The sequence below is a fragment of the Carassius gibelio genome, chromosome B4 (genome assembly GCF_023724105.1).
Source record: "Carassius gibelio isolate Cgi1373 ecotype wild population from Czech Republic chromosome B4, carGib1.2-hapl.c, whole genome shotgun sequence".
Taxonomy (NCBI): domain Eukaryota; kingdom Metazoa; phylum Chordata; class Actinopteri; order Cypriniformes; family Cyprinidae; genus Carassius; species Carassius gibelio.
The window spans coordinates 26,240,002-26,262,550 of record NC_068399.1 but is presented as its reverse complement, the minus strand read 5'-3'; the positions used below and the strand labels follow the sequence as shown (position 1 = coordinate 26,262,550).

General features: G+C 34.5%; 1 protein-coding gene across 1 annotated transcript in view; it reads left to right on the top strand.

The window, feature by feature from the left end:
- LOC127956476 (palmitoyltransferase ZDHHC17-like) overlaps window positions 1-22,549 on the top strand; it is a 36,921-nt gene that overhangs the window by 9,562 nt on the left and 4,810 nt on the right. The window contains exons 2-14 of the mRNA XM_052554406.1: window positions 762-865; window positions 1,745-1,867; window positions 2,156-2,233; window positions 15,676-15,820; window positions 16,134-16,198; window positions 16,279-16,441; window positions 17,405-17,530; window positions 17,611-17,753; window positions 17,854-17,956; window positions 20,022-20,144; window positions 20,783-20,845; window positions 20,971-21,064; window positions 21,283-21,366. Of these exons, the coding sequence (XP_052410366.1) occupies window positions 762-865; window positions 1,745-1,867; window positions 2,156-2,233; window positions 15,676-15,820; window positions 16,134-16,198; window positions 16,279-16,441; window positions 17,405-17,530; window positions 17,611-17,753; window positions 17,854-17,956; window positions 20,022-20,144; window positions 20,783-20,845; window positions 20,971-21,064; window positions 21,283-21,366 (1,414 nt within the window). The remainder of the gene's footprint in view (window positions 1-761; window positions 866-1,744; window positions 1,868-2,155; window positions 2,234-15,675; window positions 15,821-16,133; window positions 16,199-16,278; window positions 16,442-17,404; window positions 17,531-17,610; window positions 17,754-17,853; window positions 17,957-20,021; window positions 20,145-20,782; window positions 20,846-20,970; window positions 21,065-21,282; window positions 21,367-22,549) is intronic.

The following is a 22,549-nucleotide window of genomic DNA, read 5'->3' as shown; positions in this document are numbered from 1 at the left end:
ACATCTAATTTAATTTGTCTTTTAATTAATGAAATGTAAAAAATTTATTTTTTGCTAAATAAAGGGGATTTGCCATTAAAATTAAAACATGGAAGAAATATTGTGTGATTTATTTCTTTAAAAAGTTGTATTATTTTTTTCCAACAGTAGTAGCAGTATCACATATATTACATATACAAATAGCATTTGTTATGACTAGTTAAGCTCCGCATACTGCCATAGTTTTCCTGGATGGACTGAAAAAGAGTTGATTTAGTTTTTTATTTTTATTTTTTTTTTTATTGCACTTTAATGTAAGCACAGAGTAGGAGAATGTCAAATCATAAGCAGGATTTATTTGACTATGTAGTTTCCTGAGTCATTATTTAATTATTTAAAACTTCGAAATTCGTAATATTACAAATTCTTATAATAAAATGACTTGGTAGAGATCCATGTTTGGAAATATCGCAAATATCACAGCGGATTATGCTTAAATAAGACAAGCAGAAGTTGCAATCTTCGTTGAAATGTGATTAATCTTGATTTGTTATATATTAATTAAATGTTTAGTTGCATCAAAGAGCAGGAAAATCCTGTTTTCCGTGATATGGTCCCTTTAAAATCCTCTTTCATTCAGTGTGTGTGTTTTTAAGCTCGTCATCACCATGGACTCTGACCGTACACATGACATGTTCCTCAGGATCCTCCGTGTCATTCATCACTCATCCGTCTGTCTGATGGCTTTATAGAGATGAACTGACTGTGATTCTCTCCCGCAGGAAATTAAACCCCAGAGTCAGTATAATCATGACTACAGCGAGAGCGTCAGCCGCAAGAGCCATGTGGACGACTACAGCACTTGGGACATCGTCAAAGCCACCCAGTGAGTCTACACATCTACACAAATATCCTCCAGCCAGAAACAACTAGATCATGATCAAGGACATGTCAGCAAAACCATGGACGTTTTTATGGACGTCAACTTTTATTATTTTTTTCTTTAAATGTTTAAATTTAACGTTAGTTATCAGAAGTCATGTTTAATAATTGAAAATCATTAAACTTAGCAATAATTAAAAAAATATATCAAAAATTACATTTTTAGAACCTGTGTTCCGTTCCGTTTAATATTTACAAAATTCTGTGTTCTGCATTAGAATTTTTCTGGATTCCATTTAATTAAAATGGAACGTTTATTTAAATTGTAATAATTGAAAGAGAATGTCCAGTTAATTCATAGAAATGTAATTATAATATAAATTTACCCAAAGTGACTTACAGTGCATTCAGGCTAACAGTTTTTACCTAACATGTGTTCCCTGGGAATCAAACCCACAACCTTGTGCTGCTAACACAATGCTCTACCACTTGAGCCACAGGAACACAAATGATGGCATAAAACATTAATTTAATGAATATTTTAATTATATGAAAATTAAATAAATTATTAAATAATTTGCAAACGGAGTGCTACTCATAAGGTTGCTGAATAAATGCACTTACACAACCCATGCGCCACAATACAAAGACTTTTATGTGTTGAAAGACATGAATATAACTCAGAATCAGGAATTAATTCCAGGAAAGTCTCTGTTTTAGCTTTTGAGGTTTGCCAGTTTTCAATGTAGAGTTTTGTTCGTATTTATTGACCAATGCTAGACAGCTACTACTTGACTAAACAAAAACAGGACAGGTTGACCAATGTTGGCAAAATGGATAACGGCTGCTGTTCAGGGATGTTTTATGGTGTATTTGTGCTCAGGTATGGGATATTCGAGCGATGCCGTGAGCTGGTGGAGGCCGGATATGACGTGCGTCAGCCGGATAAAGAAAATGTCACACTCCTTCACTGGGCGGCAATCAACAACCGCATAGACCTGGTCAAGTACGTCTCTCTCGTGTTCGTTTTATACACACTCTCCTCTCTCTGGATTTTTTCCCTCACGTTATTAAGACAACACACACATTCACACACACAGAGAGGAATGGATGTATAGAGTTATTACTCTGTAAGCATTGAAAATCCCATCACGAGTCTGTGTGTGCGTGTGCATAAACTCCTCTTAATAAACACCTGCTCTGGCGCAGACATTCATTTCACACTGCTCTCTTTTGCTACTGTAAGACAGAGCCTAGACGTCTCATTTCCTGAATGTCGATTCACTCTTTTTAGGTACTACATATCTAAAGGTGCTATAGTGGACCAGCTGGGAGGAGACCTCAACTCTACACCACTGCATTGGGCTACAAGGTGTGTGTTTGAAACGCAGTACCACCTAGTATGTACTGTATACTGCTTGCGGTTTAATGAATTAGTATGAAGAAATGTGGTTTCATGACCTCATAGAGTTATTAATCTGTGTAAAAATAGTTCAGATTTTTGAGTCAAGAAGAGAAAAATCGAACTTGAATTTTTTGGTTTGTTCGTCTCGCTGGAGATGGAAGGGTAATTGAAATAAAGTTGAAATTAAATAAATACTAAAAAACAAATGGTGAAAAACTTAAAATTAGCAGAAATAAAATGTTTAAGATGAAGTACTAAAATTATAGTAACTAAAGCTGAAACAAGCTAAAGTAGAAATACAAACAAACTAAAAATAATAAAAATAATGAACACTAAATTTCTCAGTTAAATTATAATTTATAGAATATAAATATTAGATGAATTATCTAAAATGAAAAGCTGAAGTTGAATTACAAAAACTAAAACTGAAATATGTTTAAGTACATTTTAAATGTAAAAATAACTGTCAAATTAATAAAATGACAAATAAGACAAATGACTTAAACTAAAATTAAACCATCTTTGAGTAATTGAAGTTAAGCTGAAATTAAATGTAAATATTATATGGAAAAAACTTGCGAAACTTATAAAAAAAAGAAAAGAAAACTAATCTGAAATAATGTTTAAAAGTGTACTAAATTTATAAAAATTTTAACCGAAATAAGTAAATTAAAGCAAACTAAAAATAAAATAAAATATAGCTGCAAGCAGCGATGGCGGGCTCAAGCCACCAATGCCATCGCCACCCCGGTGGCATCAGGTAAACTGTGCCCAGCGGGCACATGCATTCACAATATCCCTCTGGCAGTGAGGTTTTAAAGGATATGGCGGTTAAAGGGTTAAACCGAATCATCTAGACTTTAAAATCACATTCACAGAACAATATATATATATATATATATATATATATATATATATATATATATATATATATATATATATATATTAGGGCCGGGACTTTAACGCGTTAATTGAGATTAATTAATTACACAAAAAATAACGCGTTAACTAAGATTAATTAATTACAGAAAAATAAATTCCCGCATTTTTAACAACTTATTTTTGCACCGCAGAATGTTTCTCACTGGATTTGTTTCGGCGGACCGATTATACTGAAGCACCAACTGGCGTTCGCTTCGCATATCACTACTGTCTATGATATCACTGCAGCACATCGAGCCTCAAGTATCACCTCAACGCAAAACATATAGCAGCTAGCGTGGACTTTACACTTTATGTTGAACTATATATTATTTTGTTGGTGCAACAGTTTATGTTGAACTCGTTATTGTTTTGGCCAAGGTTATTGAGAGTTGGACTTAGTATGTTATGGCCTCTGAAGCAACAGAGAGATGTTTTCTAATAGTCAGTGTTTCCAATGTTCTGAATGTAATTGACAGTATTGTGTTTTACTTAAAAAACTCTTTACAGAAGGTTCCAGCACCTATAAGCTTCCTGAATTTCTGAAATGTACTATTTCTAAATTGTTTCTAAATATGCTATTGCTACACTTCATGGCAAAAATTGCTCTTGTCTGCTACACTTGGTTGAACAAAAATAAACAATATTTTGTTGCTTAAGCTTATGTATTCAGTCATTATTCAATGGTATATTATAAATCCATGTGAAAAATAATTACTTCTCACTGTTCTCAGGTCAAATATTTATATGCGATTAAAATGCGATTAATTTCGATTAATTAATTACAAAGCCTCTAATTAATTAGATTAATTTTTTTAATCGAGTCCCGGCCCTAACATATAAATATATATATATATATATATATATATATATATATATATATAGTAACACTTTACAATAAGATTTCATTTATAAACATTATGTTAACATGAACAATATTTATATAGCATTCATTCATGTCAGTTAATATTCCAAACTTAAACATTAAAACATTGTTTTATTGTGATTTTTTTCCAAGCACATTTTACCAATTCCAAACCATATCAATCTTAATAACTACCATTATTTTTTATTTAATCATTTATGAGTGCTATACAATAGTCCAGGAAAGCTGGAAGAGAAAAACTCCTTATATTAATGTGCAGAATTATTAGGCATGTTTTCTTTTACAGATGAAATGCGCTAAAAAAGAGTTTTAACTCAAACTGTTTTAACTCAAAGTCGAAAATTATGAAATACCCATGAGAAATATCAAACACAAATGCAATACAGAAATGGATAAGTTAAGACTTGACCATTGTACAAAAATGCTGACTGGGTCATGAGGTCAGAAAAGAAGAAGAAAAAAAAAACAGGTCAAGAAGAACTGACAAAAATAATTGCAAAATAATTAGGAATTAATGTGAAGATTAATTTTTAGTCAATTCTGCAAGACAGACTTTTCAGGAAAGGAGGTGGAATAAAAATGAGCTCCTAAATCTTAATCCTGGATTCTGGAAGATATACTCCTCAAACCATCGAACAAGAGGAGGTGGTGCTGGTCCTTCACGAGTCACTCTAATCTGTTCATAAAGCATATATATAAAGTCTTAATATATAGTATTTCACAATACTTCATGGTATTCTAATTAAATCATTTTTTGGAATCTTAGATCTCTCAGAACCTGGCACATTGTAATTCTGAGACTCCAGGAAAGTGGCAGTTCTGTAAAATGTTGGCGCTGGAGACTAAATGCTCCCTGATAGTTTCACACCTAATTCACTTAACACACACACACACACACACACACATACACACACACACACACATTACCCACAGTGACAGAGGGACAGAGTGACATCAGATGTATGATAGTTTTTTTAATTTTCTATCATCCATATAGTGTTGTATAGTCATGAAACTATGCATATTTCCTCAGAATGACTTGTCTTCTATGTGTACATTTTTTTGAAGTGTTTAGAAGCTGCACTTAAAAAAATAAAAGACATTTACTGGTTACTTTTTTACTGTTATTTCAAAAAATCACCACGACAAAACCATTCAAGCTATTCAAAATTCATCCGCACCTGTACTGTAAGAAACATTCTTTATACAGTGGTAAAAGAGGATGTGGTGCTGATCCTTCAAGAGTCACTCAAAACTTATCTGTCCATAAAGCCTATAAAGAATTATTCTTAATATACAGTTCACAATACTTCAGCATGTTGTTCTAATAAAGTGAGGGTCATTTTATCAGTAAAATACATAAAATTCATATTATTTTTCTTTGAAAGATTTCTATAAATGATTTAAATCATACTTGTTTCTACAATAATTATTTAAAAGTGATCCTATAGCTCCATCTGGTGTCCATTATTGGTACTAAGAATTGCCAGCTTGATTTATATGTTATGATAGTTTTAATTTTATGCTGGTTCTTGAAAATGATAAAGCTATGAAACTTACTGTGCTTCCTTCAAATGATGACTTCTAGGTATATAAAAAATTATGAAGAGTTGGAATTAAAAATTTTAAAGATATAGTAAAATAACTATGGTATTTTTTTATGTTACTTTAATAAATCTCTATGGCCACACCATTTAAGGTATCCTAAACCCATTCGCAATTTAACATCTTCAGTATATGGCTTCATGTTAAAAAAGTTTGGTGTGAACTACTTGTGTCTTCTTGGAGGAGAATGAATTCATTTACAGGCTGAGTTTATCATAAATCCACAATAACATTTCTGAGTTCTGTATCAATCAGTGTTGTTGTTTGTTTATTTTTATTTTTTTATTTTTCATAGGAAGATAACTGACCCTTTACTCTCCTTTTTAATAAATGAGCTATTTATAGCTGTATTTATAAACTGCTTACTACTGACTATTAATATTGGGACAAGGCTTTATGAAGCATGAACTGACTATTTACTAATGAGTGCAGTTATTATAAAGTGTTATCAATGCATTTGCTAATGTTAACAAATTAGACATTATTTTACAGTGTTATCAAATCCCTTAAATGATTTGTAAGTGTTTTGTAATGATTTTATTGACCTAAAAGCATTTGTGAAAGTTCTGCTTGCATTACAGCTTAGTCTTGATCTGTGAGCTGAACAGATTTACTGTTACATCCATGAGATTATGTAAATTCAAATAAATATCATGTCACAGGATGTCAGAGGTCAGTATCAAATTAGTTTGAAATTATTATTTGCAGCACAAATAAGGTTTTTTAGGATTTTTAAAAATCCCTAAAACTGTCAGAAAAGGATAAGGCCTAAGATTTCTATGTGAGTGGCTAAATTTGTTTGTTTTTATAACTATAATGCATAAACTATGAAACTATACAAAATGTATAAAAAAGTACAAGGTATTCTTTTCCAATGTTTTTTATTTATTTACATTTTTTTTTTTTTTTTGGGGGGATTTACATTTTTAAAAATTAGCCTATGGCAATCATTCTAAACAGCTTGAATAAAACCTGTCAATATTTATTATAGACCACTATAACTGTGTATAATCTAACAAACGAGTTTATTATGAAAATAAAGTGTGTACACCAGATAAATTGGACGATAAAGAAATTGCTAACAATAGTATAATAGAGCATGTTTTAGGTTTTTAGGCGTTTAGATGCAGAAATGGACAAATCAAATGTAAAATCAAATGTAATTGATTTAATTAAATATAGATTAAGTCTTGTTAGAGCAAAATAATAAATAAATACGTACACACATTAAAAAAGCAGCCAAGATGAATGAGTTTAATTTTTTATATAGATTAAAATTGAAGACAGAAGCAGCTGGTATATGCGGTCACTTAATATTAAAATCCAGTAGATCCACTTCAGATTTATTTCTCAACAGTTTATGTTCACGTGGCTGTTTTCGTTTATATTAGCCAAGCTATTATGTATTTTGAAATAATCTTGTCCGTGATGTGTTCGTTCTTACGACGAAAGGCAGAATCCTGCAGCTCGAGAGAGAAATGTTATTCTGCCAGTCGCGCTTTCAAATAGTCTTGCACACTTAAACGGGTCACAAACACCTGCATTTAGCTCGTGTAGTGTTATAATGGATGTATTGTGTGCATTTATGGCAATAATTTATTTTGAAAAGCTCTTAAACAAGAATAAATTCGTTTGTTTTGAACTTGTGACACTGTGCGCGCTGATCGGAGGCAGTGATTTCAGATAGGCAGCCGCGAATATTTCATTTTCACACAAACAGTTCAAAAACATCTTAATTTAGCTCTTGGTGTGCTCTAATTGGTGAATTGTGTGATATCGCTGCAATACTTTATTTTTAAAAGCTATAAAACAAGAATAAACTCGTTTTTTTCTGAGCTCATCATTCCACACGCTCCTGCTCAGAGCGTTGATTCATCTCTCGTGTTTCTCACGTATCACTGACCACACATCAATTATTAATGAGCCCTGACCTTATAATAATCATATATGTTGGTTTAGCTTGTCAGTGTGAATTAAATCCAAGTATTTATTTGTATTTTAACCGATTTAAAATCGAAACCAAAAGACAGTCTCCTCCCTTTTTTATTCCGGTAACTGCACCTGTAGGGGCGCTATTTCTCTCAGACAATGGAAGTCTAAGCACACACACTCAAACAGAGGGACAGAGTGATATGAGATGTCTGACAGTTTTTTAATTTTCTGTTATCCATACAGTGTTGTAAAGTCATGAAACTATGCATATTTACTCAGAATAACTTTTTTTCTTTATGAAAAAAGGTTTTGAAGTGTTTGGAATTTAAAAATGCAGGAAAATTAATAATTCCATCTTTATTGTCATTTTAAAAAATCCCCACGACAAAACCATCCAAGCTATCCAAAACCCATTCACAATTTAAGTTCCTCAATGTTTTTTCAACATGTACACCAAGTTTGGTGTGTATAGTGTTACTCTCCTCTGAGCAGTATGCATTCATTCACAGCTAAATGTAAAAAACAATCCACATTCAAATCAAAATAGCCGACTTCCTGTTGGTCGTAGCTGATGACTGTGAATTAGAAAGTTGTCCGTCTTGATAAGAACAATTTTTGTACCGAGTTTGGTGTCTGTAGCTAAAACTAACCCCCCCACTTTTGACAAAAGGTGGCGCTATAGAGTGCCTCTTCCACGCCCTCTTATGAAATTTTGCCAGTGTCTAGCTGTCACTAATACTGATATGTGTTCTGAGTTTGATGAAATTCTAAGCATGTTATATAACTCAAAATCACCTGAGAAGTATTCCAGTTTGACATGTTGCCACGGCAACAATATTTTTAGATATCAATATCCCCCCAGCAGATTTATATCGGCTGTGTTTTAACATTATTCTGATGAAGTTTGAAGCAAATCGAGTAAAAATAAGATGCTGAATTCAAAGCATTTTGAAAATGACACACTTCCTGCTGCCACTTGGTGGCGCTATAACTTTGACTCCTAATAGTCACATATATGCGATCGACATCATACAACGAATAATCTGATGAAGTTTGATTAAAATGAGGAAATGTATGTGGATGGTATTAGACACTTCCTGTTTCTCATTTCTCGCCATAATTTCAACGCCTCGCCACGAGCAAACTGTTTGAGATATCAAAAATCCCCTGGCAATTTTTCATCCCCAATGTCTTGAGATCATGTTGACCGAGTTTGGCGGCAATCGAGTAAAAAACCTATGACAAGTATTTCAAATTCCAGAGCATACGCTTTTTACATAACTCTAAATAGCTGACTTCCTGTTGGGCGGAGCCTATGATATGCAATACGAAAATTGTTCGGCACGATGAGATCTATATGTGTACTGAGTTTCATATTAATACGTGCAAGTATGTGTGAGCTATACATCAACATTTATAACTGTGATCCAGGGGGCACCGTAGAGCCCCTGTGCCACGCCCAGGTCTCAGCCTCTGCAGGCTCCTTCAGGCCACAGATTGCAAAGTGTGCGCAAATTTTCAAGAGTTTTTGAGTATGTTAAGGACCCCAAAAGCCCCCACAACTTTGACGACAAATATGAATAATAAACCCCAAATAGCCAACTTCCTGTTGGGCGGAGCCTATGATATGCAATACGAAAGTTGTTTGTATTGATGAGTTCTATATGTGTACCGAGTTTCGTATGTCTATGTGCAAGTATGTATGATATATGGCCCTCCATATTCCAGGGGGCGCTGTAGAGCCCCTGTGCCACGCCCGTGTATCAGTCTCTGCCCGGCCCTAATGGCCGCAGGTTCCAATGTGTGTGCCAATTTTCAAGACTTTTTAAGCATGTTAAGGGCCCCAAAAGCCCCCGAAACCTTGAAGAAAAATAATAATAATAAATAATAATAATAAATATAGCTGCAAGCAGCGATGGCGGGCTCAAGCCACCAATGCCATCGCCACCCCGGTGGCATCAGGTAAACTGTGCCCAGCGGGCACATGCATTCACAATAGCCCTCTGGCAGTGAGGTTTTAAAGGATATGGCAGTTAAAGGGTTAATCCGAATCATCTAGACTTTAAAATCACATTCACAGAACAATATATATATATATATATATATATATATATATATATATATATATATATATATATATATATATATACATATATATATATATATACATATATATATATATATATATATATATATATATATATATATAAAACTTTAGTAACACTTTACAATAAGATTTCATTTATAAACATTATGTTAACATGAACAATATTTATATAGCATTCATTCATGTCAGTTAATATTCCAAACTTAAACATTAAAACATTGTTTTATTGTGATTTTTTTCCAAGCACATTTTACCAATTCCAAACCACATCAATCTTAATAACTACCATTATTTTTTATTTAATCATTTATGAGTGCTATACAATAGTCCAGGAAAGCTGGAGGAGAAAAACTCTGTATATTCATGTGTGCAGAATTATTAGGCATGTTTTCTTTTACAGATGAAATGCGCTAAAAAAGAGTTTTAACTCAAACTGTTTTAACTCAAAGTCGAAAATTATGAAATACCCATGAGAAATATCAAACACAAATGCAATACAGAAATGGATAAGTTAAGACTTGACCATTGTACAAAAATGCTGACTGGATCATGAGGTCAGAAAAGAAGAAGAAAAAAAAAAACAGGTCAAGAAGAACTGACAAAAAGAATTGCAAAATAATAAGGAATTAATGTGAAGATTAATTTTTAGTCAATTCTGCAAGACAGACTTTCAGGAAAGGAGGTGGAATAAAAATGAGCTCCTAAATCTTAATCCTGGATTCTGGAAGATATATTCCTCAAACCATTGGACAAGAGGAGGTGGTGCTGGTCCTTCACGAGTCACTCTAATCTGTTCATAAAGCCTATATATAAAGTCTTAATATATAGTATTTCACAATACTTCATGGTATTCTAATTAAATCATTTTTTGGAATCTTAGATCTCTCAGAACCTGACACATTGTAATTCTGAGACTCCAGGAAAGTGGCAGTTCTGTAAAATGTTGGCACTGGAGACTAAATGCTCCCTGATAGTTTCACACCTAATTCACTTAACACACACACACACACACACACACACACACGCACACACACACACACACATTACCCACAGTGACAGAGGGACAGAGTGACATCAGATGTATGATAGTTTTTTAATTTTCTATCATACATATAGTGTTGTATAGTCATGAAACTATGCATATTTCCTCAGAATGACTTGTCTTCTGTGTGTACATTTTTTTGAAGTGTTTAGAAGCTGCACTTAAAAAAAAAATGAAAGACATTTACTGGTTACTTTTTTACTGTTATTTCAAAAAATCACCACGACAAAACCATTCAAGCTATCCAAAATTAATCCGCACCTGTACTGTAAGATACATTCTTTAAACAGTGGTAAAAGAGGATGTGTTGCTGAACCTTCAAGAGTCACTCAAAACGTATCTGTCCATAAAGCCTATAAAGAATTATTCTTAATATACAGTTCACAATACTTCAGCTTGTTATTCTAATTAAGTGAGGGTCATTTTATCAGTAAAATACATAAAATTCATATTATTTTTCTTTGAAAGATTTCTATAAATGATTTAAATCATACTTGTTTCTACAATAATTATTTAAAAGTAATCCTATAGCATCATCTGGTGGCCATTATTGGTACTAAGAATTGCAAGCTTCATTTATAAGTTATGATAGTTTTAATTTTTTGCTGGCTCTTGAAAATGATAAAGCTTTGAAACTTACTGTGGTTCCTTCAAATGATGACTTCTACGTATATAAAAAATTATGAAGAGTTTGGAATGAAAAAATTTAAAGATATAGTAAAATAACTATTGTATTTTTTTATGTTACTTTAATAAATTGCTATGGCCACACCATTTAAGGTGTCCTAAACCCATTCGCAATTTAACATCTTCAGTATATTGGATTCATGTTAAAAAAAAAGTTTGGTGTGAACTACTTGTGTCTTCTTGGAGGAGTATGAATTCATTTACAGGCTGATTTTATCATAAATCCACAATAGAATTTCTGAGTTCTGTATCAATCTGTGTTGTTGTTTGTTTATTTTTATTTTTTTATTTTTCATAGGAAGATAACTGATCGTTTACTCTCCTTTTTAATAAATGTGCTTATAAACCAAAAACAAGCTATTTATAGCTGTATTTATAAACTGCTTACTACTGACTATTAATATTGGGACAAGGCTTTATAAAGCATGAACTGACTATTTACTTTTTGAGTTTGAAATTATTATTTGCAGCACAAATAAGGTTTTTTAGGATTTTTAAAAATCCCTAAAACTGTCAGAAAAGGATAAGGCCTAAGATTTCTATGTGAGTGGCTAAATTTATTTGTTTTTATAACTATAATGCATAAACTATGAAATTATACAAAATATATAAAAAAGTACAACAGTTATTGTTTTCCAATGTTTTTTAGCCTACTGCAATCATTCTAAACAGCTTGAATAAAACCTGTTAATATTTATTATAGACCACTGTAACTGTGTATAATCTAACAAACAAGTTTATTATGAAAATAAAAGTGTGTACACCAGATAAATTGGACGATAAAGAAATTGCTAACAATAGTATAATAGAGCATGTTTTATGTTTTTAGGCGTTTAGATGCAGAAATGGACAAATCAAATGTAAAATAAAATGTAATTGATTTAATTAAATATAGATTAATTCTTGTTAGAGCAAAATAATAAATAAATAAATACGTACACACATTAAAAACGCAGCCAAGACATTTTTTATATAGATTAAAATTGAAGACAGAAGCAGCTGGTATACGCGGTCACTTAATATTCAAATCCAGTAGATCCACTTCAGATATATTTCTCAACGGTTTACGTTCACGTGGCTGTTTTCGTTTATAGTCGCCAAGCTATTATGTATTTTGAAATAATCTTGTCCGTGATGTGTTCGTTCTTACGACGAAAGCCAGAATCCTGCAGCTCGAGAGATATATGTTATTCTGCCAGTCGCGCTTTCAAATAGTCTTGCACACTTAAACGGGTCACAAACACCTGCATTTAGCTCTTGTAGTGTTACAATGGGTTTATTGTGTGCATTTGTGGTAATATTTTATTTAAAAAAGCTCTTAAACAAGAATAAATTCGTTTGTTTTGAGCTCGAGACTGTGCGCGCTGATCGGAGGCGTGATTTCATATAGGCAGCCTCAAATATTTCATTTTCACACAAACAGTTCAAAAACATCTTAATTTAGCTCTTGGTGTGTTCTAATTGGTGAATTGTGTGATATCGCTGCAATACTTTATTTTTAATAGCTATAAAACAAGAATAAACTCGTTTTTTCTGAGCTCATCATTCCAGATGCTCATGCTCAGAGCGGTGATTCATCTCTCGTGTTTCTCACGTATCACTGACCACACATCAATTATTAATGAGCCCTGACCTGATAATAATCATATATGTTGGTTTAGCTTGTCAGTGTGAATTAAATCCAAGTATTTATTTGTATTTTAACCGATTTAAAAGAGAAACTAAATCTCCGGTAATTGCACCTGTAGGGGCGCAATTTCTCTCAGACAATGGAAGTCTGAAGCACATATACTCAAACAGAGGGACAGAGTGATATGAGATGTCTGACAGTTTTTTAATTTTCTGTTATCCATACAGTGTTGTAAAGTCGTGAAACTATCAATATTTACTCAGAATGACTTTTTGTCTGTATGAAAAAAGGTTTTGAAGTGTTTGGAATTTAAAAATGCAGGAAAATTAATAATTCCAGTTTTACTGTCATTAAAAAAAATCACCACGACAAAACCGTTCAAGCTATCCAAAATCCATTGGCAATTTAAGTTGTTTAAAATGTTTTGGCATCATGTAGACAAAGTTTGGTGTGTATAGTGTTACTCTCTTCTGAGCAGTATGCATTAATTCACAACTAAATGTAAAAAAAAATCCACATTCAAATCAAAATAGCCGACTTCCTGTTGGTCGTAGCTGATGACTGTGAATTAGAAAGTTGTCCGTCTTGATAAGAAAATTTTTTTTACCGAGATTGGTGTCTGTAGCTAAAACTAACCCCCCCACTTTTGACAAAAGGTGGCGCTATAGAGTGCCTCTTCCACGCCCTCTTATGAACTTTTGCCAGTGTCTAGCTGTCACTAATACTGATATGTGTTCTGAGTTTGATGAAATTCTAAGCATGTTATATGCCTCAAAATCACCTGAGAAGTATTCCAGTTTGACATGTTGCCACGGCAACAATATTTTTAGCTATCCAATTTCCCCCAGCAGATTCATATCGGCTGTGTTTTAACATTATTCTGATGAAGTTTGAAGCAAATCGAGAAAAAATAAGATGCTGAATTCAAAGCATTTTGAAAATGACACACTTCCTGCTGCCAGTTGGTGGCGCTATAACTTTGACTCCTAATAGTCACATATATGTGATCGACATCATACAATGAATAATCTGATGAAGTTTGATTGAAATCAGGAAATGTATGTGGATGGTATTAGACACTTCCTGTTTCTCAATTCTCGCCATAATTTCAACGCCTCGCCACGAGCAAACCGTTCGAGATATCAAAAATCCCCTGGCAATTTTTCATCCCCAATGTCTTGAGATCATGTTGACCGAGTTTGGTGGTAAACGAGTAAAAAACCTATGACAAGTATATCAAATTCCAGAGCATGCGCTTTTTACATAACTCTAAATAGCTGACTTCCTGTTGGGCGGAGCCTATGACATGCAATACGCAAGTTGTTCGGCACGATGAGATCTATATGTGTACTGAGTTTCATATAAATATGTGCAAGTATGTGTGAGCTATACATCAACATTTATGACTGTGTTCCAGGGGGCGCCATAGAGCCCCTGTGCCACGCCCGGGTCCCAACCTCTGCAGGCTCCTAAAGGGCACAGATTCCAAAGTGTGCGCAAATTTTCAAGAGTTTTTGAGTATGTTAGGGACCCCAAAAGCCCCCACAACTTTGACCAAAAATATGAATAATAAACCCTAAATAGCCAACTTCCTGTTGGGCGGAGCCTATGACATGCAGTACGAAAGTTGTTTGGTTTAATGAGATCTACATGTGTACCGAGTTTCATGTGTCTACGTGCAAGTATGTATGATATATGGCCCTCAGTATTCCAGGGGGCGCTGTAGAGCCCCTGTGCCACGCCCGTGTATCAGTCTCTGCCCGACCCTAATGGCCGCAGGTTCCAATCTGTGTGCCAATTTTCAAGAGTTTTCGAGCATGTTAAGGACCCCAAAAGCCCCCGTAACGTTAGAAAAAAATAATAATAATAATAATAATAATAAAAAATAATCCTAAGGAAAACAATAGGGCTCTCGCCCTCCAGGCTTGAGCCCTAATAATAATAATAATAATAACAAATAATCCTAAGGAAAACAATAGGGCTCTCGCCCTCCAGGCTTGAGCCCTAATTAAAAACTGAAACTAATAAAAATGACATTACAAAACAATATTACTGCAACTTAATTCAAATTAATCATTCAATAGTTAATTGAAATAAAGCTGAAATGAAATATAAATATAAGAAGGGGGGGCAATTTTCTGAAATTATTTGAAATATATATATTTATATAAGTAAAACAAATAAATATGATAATAGTACATGCCTGTATATTAAACTTAAACATGGATCCTCAAATCTGGCCCAAGAGATCCACTTTTTTTTAGAGTTTAGCTCTAAACCTAATCAAATACACCTGAGCATGCTAATCAGTGTCTTCAGGATCATTAGAAGATTACAAAAGTGAGTTTCATCAGGGAATTGGAGCTAAACTCTGCAGTGCATTGGCAAGACATGAGGAATCCTGACTGTAGTAAAATAGTGCATTACATTGTGGGATGCATTGCTGCGGTGTAGTTTGTGAGATGTGATAGGTTATCCGGTTATTCAGTGCATAGTGTGCACACTGCAAAAATAGTGCAAGTATGGCAGGACTGCATGTATGTTAAGTGTGCACAATCTTATTAATGCACACACCTCTGTTCTGCTCTCTCACATCCAGACAGGGCCATCTCTCCATGGTGGTGCAGTTGATGAAGTACGGCGCTGATCCTTCTCTCATCGATGGCGAGGGATGCAGTTGTGTGCATCTGGCCACTCAGTTTGGACACACCTCTATTGTGGCGTATCTCATTGCCAAAGGACAGGTACACTTGTTTAACGCTCTGTGGGGCACTGATCTCGTCAAAACAAAAGCTGGCAAAGACACAGACAATCAGAATATTTGAGATTTTGAGCCAATGAGATTTCACTGTGGGTGGAGCTACTCAGGAAGACGCTCTATCACTCAATACTGTTTATTTATGGATTTATCATGCATTGTTTTTTTTCCTGTTTAGGCTATTTTCAGCCTGTTTGACATTTCCATCCATGGAAGTTTGACCTCTAGGAAAGATGACACTGTGTTTGATCTCCGTCTGATCTTTCTTTTAAGTCTTCTCTGTGTCATATTTTTTCCAGGATGTGGATATGATGGATCAGAATGGCATGACCCCTTTGATGTGGGCGGCGTATCGGATGCACAGGTGCGTGTGTATTGTGAGAGGACGTGTATGATTATTTTGCCATTGCCAGATGTAAAGCTAATTAGATGGGATTTGTGCAGTGTTGACCCGACACGGCTGTTGCTGACGTTTAACGTGTCGGTGAATCTGGGTGATAAGTATCATAAGAACACATCTCTGCACTGGGCAGTTCTGGCTGGAAACACTACGGTCATCAGCCTGCTGTTGGAGGCTAATGCTAATGTGGATGCACAGAACATCAAGGTGAAGTCCAGACACCTGCACTAACATACTGAAATCAAGTGTGTAGATGGGTGATACCTTTTATTATTATTACTATTGGCATCGGCCAGAAAGGTTTCTTTTTGTCCACTAAGTGTTAAATGCAGAACTTTTATTTTGACACCCATTCTCCATCCCTATTCGTTAAATGTCTTCTTTATTTAACCGTTCTGTCTGATAATCTGATAACACCTTTTCACAATATATTAATGCATTCAGCTAATGTGCATTTTAAATAAGTATTTTAATATTTTATAAATATTTAATGCTACAAACTCCCATTTTTAGGCATATAAATGCTTTTTTGCTGTGTGTTGCATGTAAAATTTGTTATATGGTCTTTATCAGAGAGAATAAGATTTCTAGTGCTCACAGACTTCCCAAATTACACTGCGTACTTTTGTATATAGTGTTTATTTGCTTTTATTTGGCATTTTTAAACTTCTCGATTTTTGTAAAATAGGGTTATAGAATCAGAAGTTGCGAAGCAAAAGTGTAAATCAGTCTATTTGACTTATTTATGAGCAAGTTCAAATGTCAAAAAAGTTTGTAATTAATTAATTTTCAAATTATTTTATTTATATTTTTGCTTAGTTTTATTTATATTATAGTTTTTATAAAATATAAAAATGTGGTGATGTTTTTGACGTGTCAATTTCTAAAAAAATATTTTTTAATTTTTTTACCTTTAGTTTTATTTCACTTAGTAATTTTAAAAGTTGAACTTAAACTTTTTCACATTTTTTATTATATTTTATTTCATTTCATATGGACACATAAATGCATAATAAATAATGTTTTTGATTGCTTCCACTGTCCTCATTTGTAAGTCGCTTTGGATAAAAGTGTCTGCTAAATGATTAAATGTAAATGTAATAGTTCTAGATTGAATTACTGTTAACCACACTGGTGTACGTGACATCTAATAATATTTGTTGGTTTCAGGGGGAGACGCCGCTGGATCTGGCCAAACAGAGGAAAAATGTGTGGATGATGAATCATCTGCAGGAGGCCAGACAAGCCAAAGGTTACGACAGTCCCTCGTACCTGAAACGACTCAAAATGGACAAGGTAGAGCGACCGACCAGTTACCATTAAGGAGAAATCGAGATCTAGTGCATGCACTCAGACGTTTCTCTGTCCGTCTGCAGGAGTTCAGGCAGAAGGTGATGTTGGGAACTCCGTTCATGGTGATCTGGCTGGTGGGATTTATCGCCGATCTGGACATTGACTCCTGGCTCATCAAGTGTGGGATGTATGCATTGGTGTGGCTCGTCGTGCAGTTTCTGTCTAAGTATGATGCCGTATTACACATCTGCGGTGCTACTCACCCTTTTAATGCATTCTGATGTGGAAGCAAAGCATCATCGCTAATATCTGATTTCTGCTTCTAGGTCTTTCTTCGATCACTCCATGCATAGTGCTCTTCCTCTGGGCATCTATCTGGCCACTAAGTTCTGGATGTACATCACCTGGTTTTACTGGTTCTGGAATGATATCCTTTTTAGTTGTTCTTTTTCTGTCTTTGTTGTTTTCCTGATATGAAATCGTCAAACTGGGTTGCTTAAGTGACCCAATTTCTATAGCAATAACTAATTTTTCAGTGTTGAAAGATCTGAAAAAGATCTGGTAGAGGAGCGTTTTTGTTTAGATGGAAATAAATTCTTATAGGGGAATATATAAGGAGTGTGAAGTTTAGCAGTATGTTTACTAGGATCTGTTCACACGTCATGAAAACAAACTGAGATGAACATATATCCCTCTTTTACCCACAGTTTACTGACGCCAACTTGAGTTAGTCGATAATTTGTTTCAAGTAGTTGAAGTGTAAAATTTTTGGCAAGCTTGACATGGATATGCCTAATTTTCCACAGAAATTTGTATCAGGATTGACTCGCACAATAAATGTAGTGAATTTGACACCTTAAGTAATATAGCGTGGGTGAGAGAAGGGCTGGGCGGCTTGTGCAATGATAGAAATGTCAAATACTGGTAGAAATATCCACACGATATTGGTGCAGAGTGAAGCTTTATATTATTTTTTTGCAAAATAATAGATGCAATTGGGAACTGATTTGGAGAAATGTAGCACTTGCATCACTTGCTCAGCAGTGGAAGCTCTGCAGTGAATGGGTGCCGTCAGAATGAGAGTCTAAACAGCTGATAAAAACATCACAATAATCCACACCACTCCAGAACATCAGTTAGCATCATGTGGATTATTGATATGTTTTTATCAGCTGTTTGGACTCTCATTCTGACGGCACCCATTCACTGCAGAGCATCCATTGGTGAGAAAGTGATGGAGTAATTAAATTCTTCAAATCTGTTTCTATTAGCAAACAATCTCATCTACAACTCTGATAGCCGGAGGGTCAGTAAACTGTTAGTAGATCTACACTTTCATGTGAATTATTCCAGTAAGGGTTCTTAGTTAAGTAGTCTTTTGATATGAATAATCTGATCCATATATCCAAATAATCAAATGAGATGGAGCACTTTTCATGTGAGATCTATTTCTTATTATTTATTATCCAACATTTGGCATTGCACTATAGTTATTTAATATATATAAACCGTTTTTGTTGAACTTCCAGCAAAAATAACCATATTGTGCTATGACTATGATATATAATTACTCATACTGTGATATAAGATTCTGTTCATGACGCCCACCATTAGGTGTGAGAGAATGCAAGTACAAACACAAGAAAGCAGAGTTCTTGTATTGTCTTTCTGTGTTTATGGTGCTATCTAACATTAGTGGTAAAATCAGATTCCTTCCCAAAGCTGAGGCCTTTTCTTATCTCCCGAGCAAACCACTCAAGACGTGACTCATGTCGAATGAAGCTGCTGAAGTGTGGTTCGTGTGGCTGTAATTAGAGGTTGTGGAGTGATGTTTAGTGTGCAGAGAACCGCCGTGTGTTCAGGTGCTTCAGGAATAGAAAAGATCTGTTTCCCTCTCGTCTTCATCATCCAGCAATAGAGCATCTCCTCTGAGGATTGAGCTCTGGTTTTTTTCCCTGTTGTAATTGTTGCCTGCATGCAGCTCAGCTCAGGGAAATCACTGACCCACTTACAGGAGAAACAGATTTTGCATGTATCAGTGTCTTTTTGGACATAGTTTGCCTCTGGTTGATGGAGATGCACGCTTGTGTTCCATGCAGATGTCAGACAGGAAATGTTACATTTTTAAACAAGTAACTTTTTGAAATGTGTCAGCTTAGAATTCCACGGAACTTTCGGTCTCAATTCAAGAAGTCATTTGTCAAACCGTATGTTCCATTTAAACGCGATGAAAGAGAGTACGTTTCACTAATGAAATTTCTTGGATATTTAATAGGACTTTGAGTTTGCATGTCTTAAGAGGATCACCGATCACATATTGATTGAGTTATTTTTTGTTTTAAGATTTGTGATTCTTTAAGATAGGTGTTTTTTCTTTTTACTAAATCAGTGGGTCTCAAATGATGCATTCAATGAATTGGTCCAAATAATCTATTAACCCTGTTGATTCTTTTGCTGTGCATATTAAACACAACTTCCTTAACCCTCCACACATCTCCCTTTCGTCACCGTCCACCTGCCCTTCCTGCTCAACAGTCTGGCTCTCTTCTACAACTTCGGCAAGTCATGGAAGTCCGACCCTGGTATCATCAAAGCATCCGAGGAGCATAAGAAAAAGGTAAAATCTCAATCTGCAGAAAAATGTACTTCCCTAGTCCAGACAGCTGATAAAAACATCACAATAATCCACACTACTCCAGTCCATCAATTAACATTATATGAAGCCAAAAGCTGCATGTTTGTAAGAAACAAATCCATCATAATGAATATTGCTTTCTTCTGTAAAAATATTGTCTCATCTGAATCAGGAGAGGAATCTGCACTGATCAAGCACTGTTTACAAGCCAAAACAGTCCAAAATATATATGTGGTTGGATTTTGATGTGAGAGTACAAAAGAGAAACAACTTTTTCACTTATTATGGATGTGTATTATGGCCAAAAGTGACAATTTTTTATTGTAAAAATGCTTTAAAGGATTTGTTTCTTACAAAAAATGCAACTTTTTGCTTCGCAAGACATAAACTGATGTTCTGGAGTGGTGTGGATTATTGTGATGTTTTTATCAGCTGTTTAGACTCTCATTCTGACGGCACCCATTCACTGCAGAGCATCCATTGGTGTGCAAGTGATGCAATGCTGCATTTATTTATTTCAGGGTTTTTAACTTGTCCAAGTCAGCAACCATCCAGAACACTGATGCTTTTCTTCAGAAAATGTAAAAGTGCTCCACTGTTTTCTCTTCTTCTCTGTTCAGACTATAGTTGAACTGGCAGAAACAGGCTCTCTGGATCTCAGCATATTCTGCAGCACCTGTTTGGTAATGATCACTCTTTTCTATTCTGCACACAGTCAAGCTTATAACTCAAAGGTCTGATTTGCATTGCAATTTCCAGTGAGGTGCCCATGCATAAAACACTCACTTTAACGGCCTGTTCTCCACAGATACGGAAGCCAATCAGATCAAAACACTGCGCTGTTTGCAATCGATGCATCGCCAAGTTTGATCACCACTGTCCGTGGGTCGGGAACTGCGTAGGTGAGTTGTCAGTCCCACCAACCATGCTTTTCACCTGACATTAACATGAAAAGTCAGTGACTGGCCAGGAAATCGTTCACTTTTGTAAAGAAAGCCCATTTAGCATCACAATTAAACTAATTTGAGCCAAAGGCAGATAGTTGAGAGAATGTAAAACGGCAGATTTGACTTAATTCCTTTCATTCGTCTCTGTTTTTCTCCTCATTGTTTGCGGACAGGAAGTGGAAACCACCGTTACTTCATGGGCTACTTGTTCTTCCTGTTGGGCATGATCTGTTGGATGATATACGGTTGCATTTGCTGTAAGTACACTTAGGTTTGCATAGTTTTATACGATCAATGAAATGATAAATGCACATAGATGGAAATAGTATTAACTTTGGTAACACTCTACAAACAGGTTTCATTTGTTAGCATGAATAATACTTAAACAGCATTAAGATAAATAATTTACTAATTCATAATTAAAATCAAAGTTGCATTCGTTAACACTATGGCACTGTGATCTAACATTAAATAGGTTTAATAACTGCTGTAAAAATATAGTTTGTTATTTAATGCATCTAAGGGATAGCTCACCCAAATATGAAATTCTTGTCATCATTTACTCACCCTTAAGATGTTCCAAACTTGTAAAAGAAGATATCTTGAAGAATGCGTGTAACCTGTTGACGGTAACCATTGACTTCTATGGTATGGGGAAAAAAATACTGCGGAAGTCAGTGGGTACCGTCAACTGTTTAATTACCAACGTTCTTCAAAATACCTTCTTTCATGTTCAACAGAAGAAATAAACTCATAAAGGTTTGGAATGACTTGATGGTGAGTAAATGATGACAGTTTTCATTTTTGGGTGAACTATCCCTTTAAATAATTTTAAGAAATGAGACTTTATTTTTACCCGATTTTTTTTTTTTTGCATTAGTAGCATACGTATGTATAATATTGACGAACAAATGTGATTGTGGTGTATTTTACTAATTCATCATTAAAATTAAAGTTGTATCTGTTAACACTATGGCACTGTGATCTAACATTAAATAGGTTTAATAACTGCTGTAAAAATATAGTTTATTTAATGCATTTAAGGGATAGTTCACCCAGATATGAAATCCTTGTCATCATTTACTCACCCTTAAGATGTTCCAAACTTGTAAAAGAAGATATCTTGAAGAATGCTTGTAACCTGTTGACGGTAACCATTGACTTCTATGGTATGGGGAAAAAAATACTGCGGAAGTCAATGGGTGCCGTCAACTGTTTGGATACCAACATTATTCAAAATATCTTCTTTGATGTTCAACAGAGGAAATAAGCTCATACAGGTTTGGAATGACTTGATGGTGAGTAAATGATGACACTTTTCATTTTTTGGGAACTATCGCTTTAATTTTAACAAATGAGACTTTATTTTTACCTGATTTTTTTTTTTTTGCATTAGTAGCATACGTATGTATAATATTGACGAACAAATGTGATTGTGGT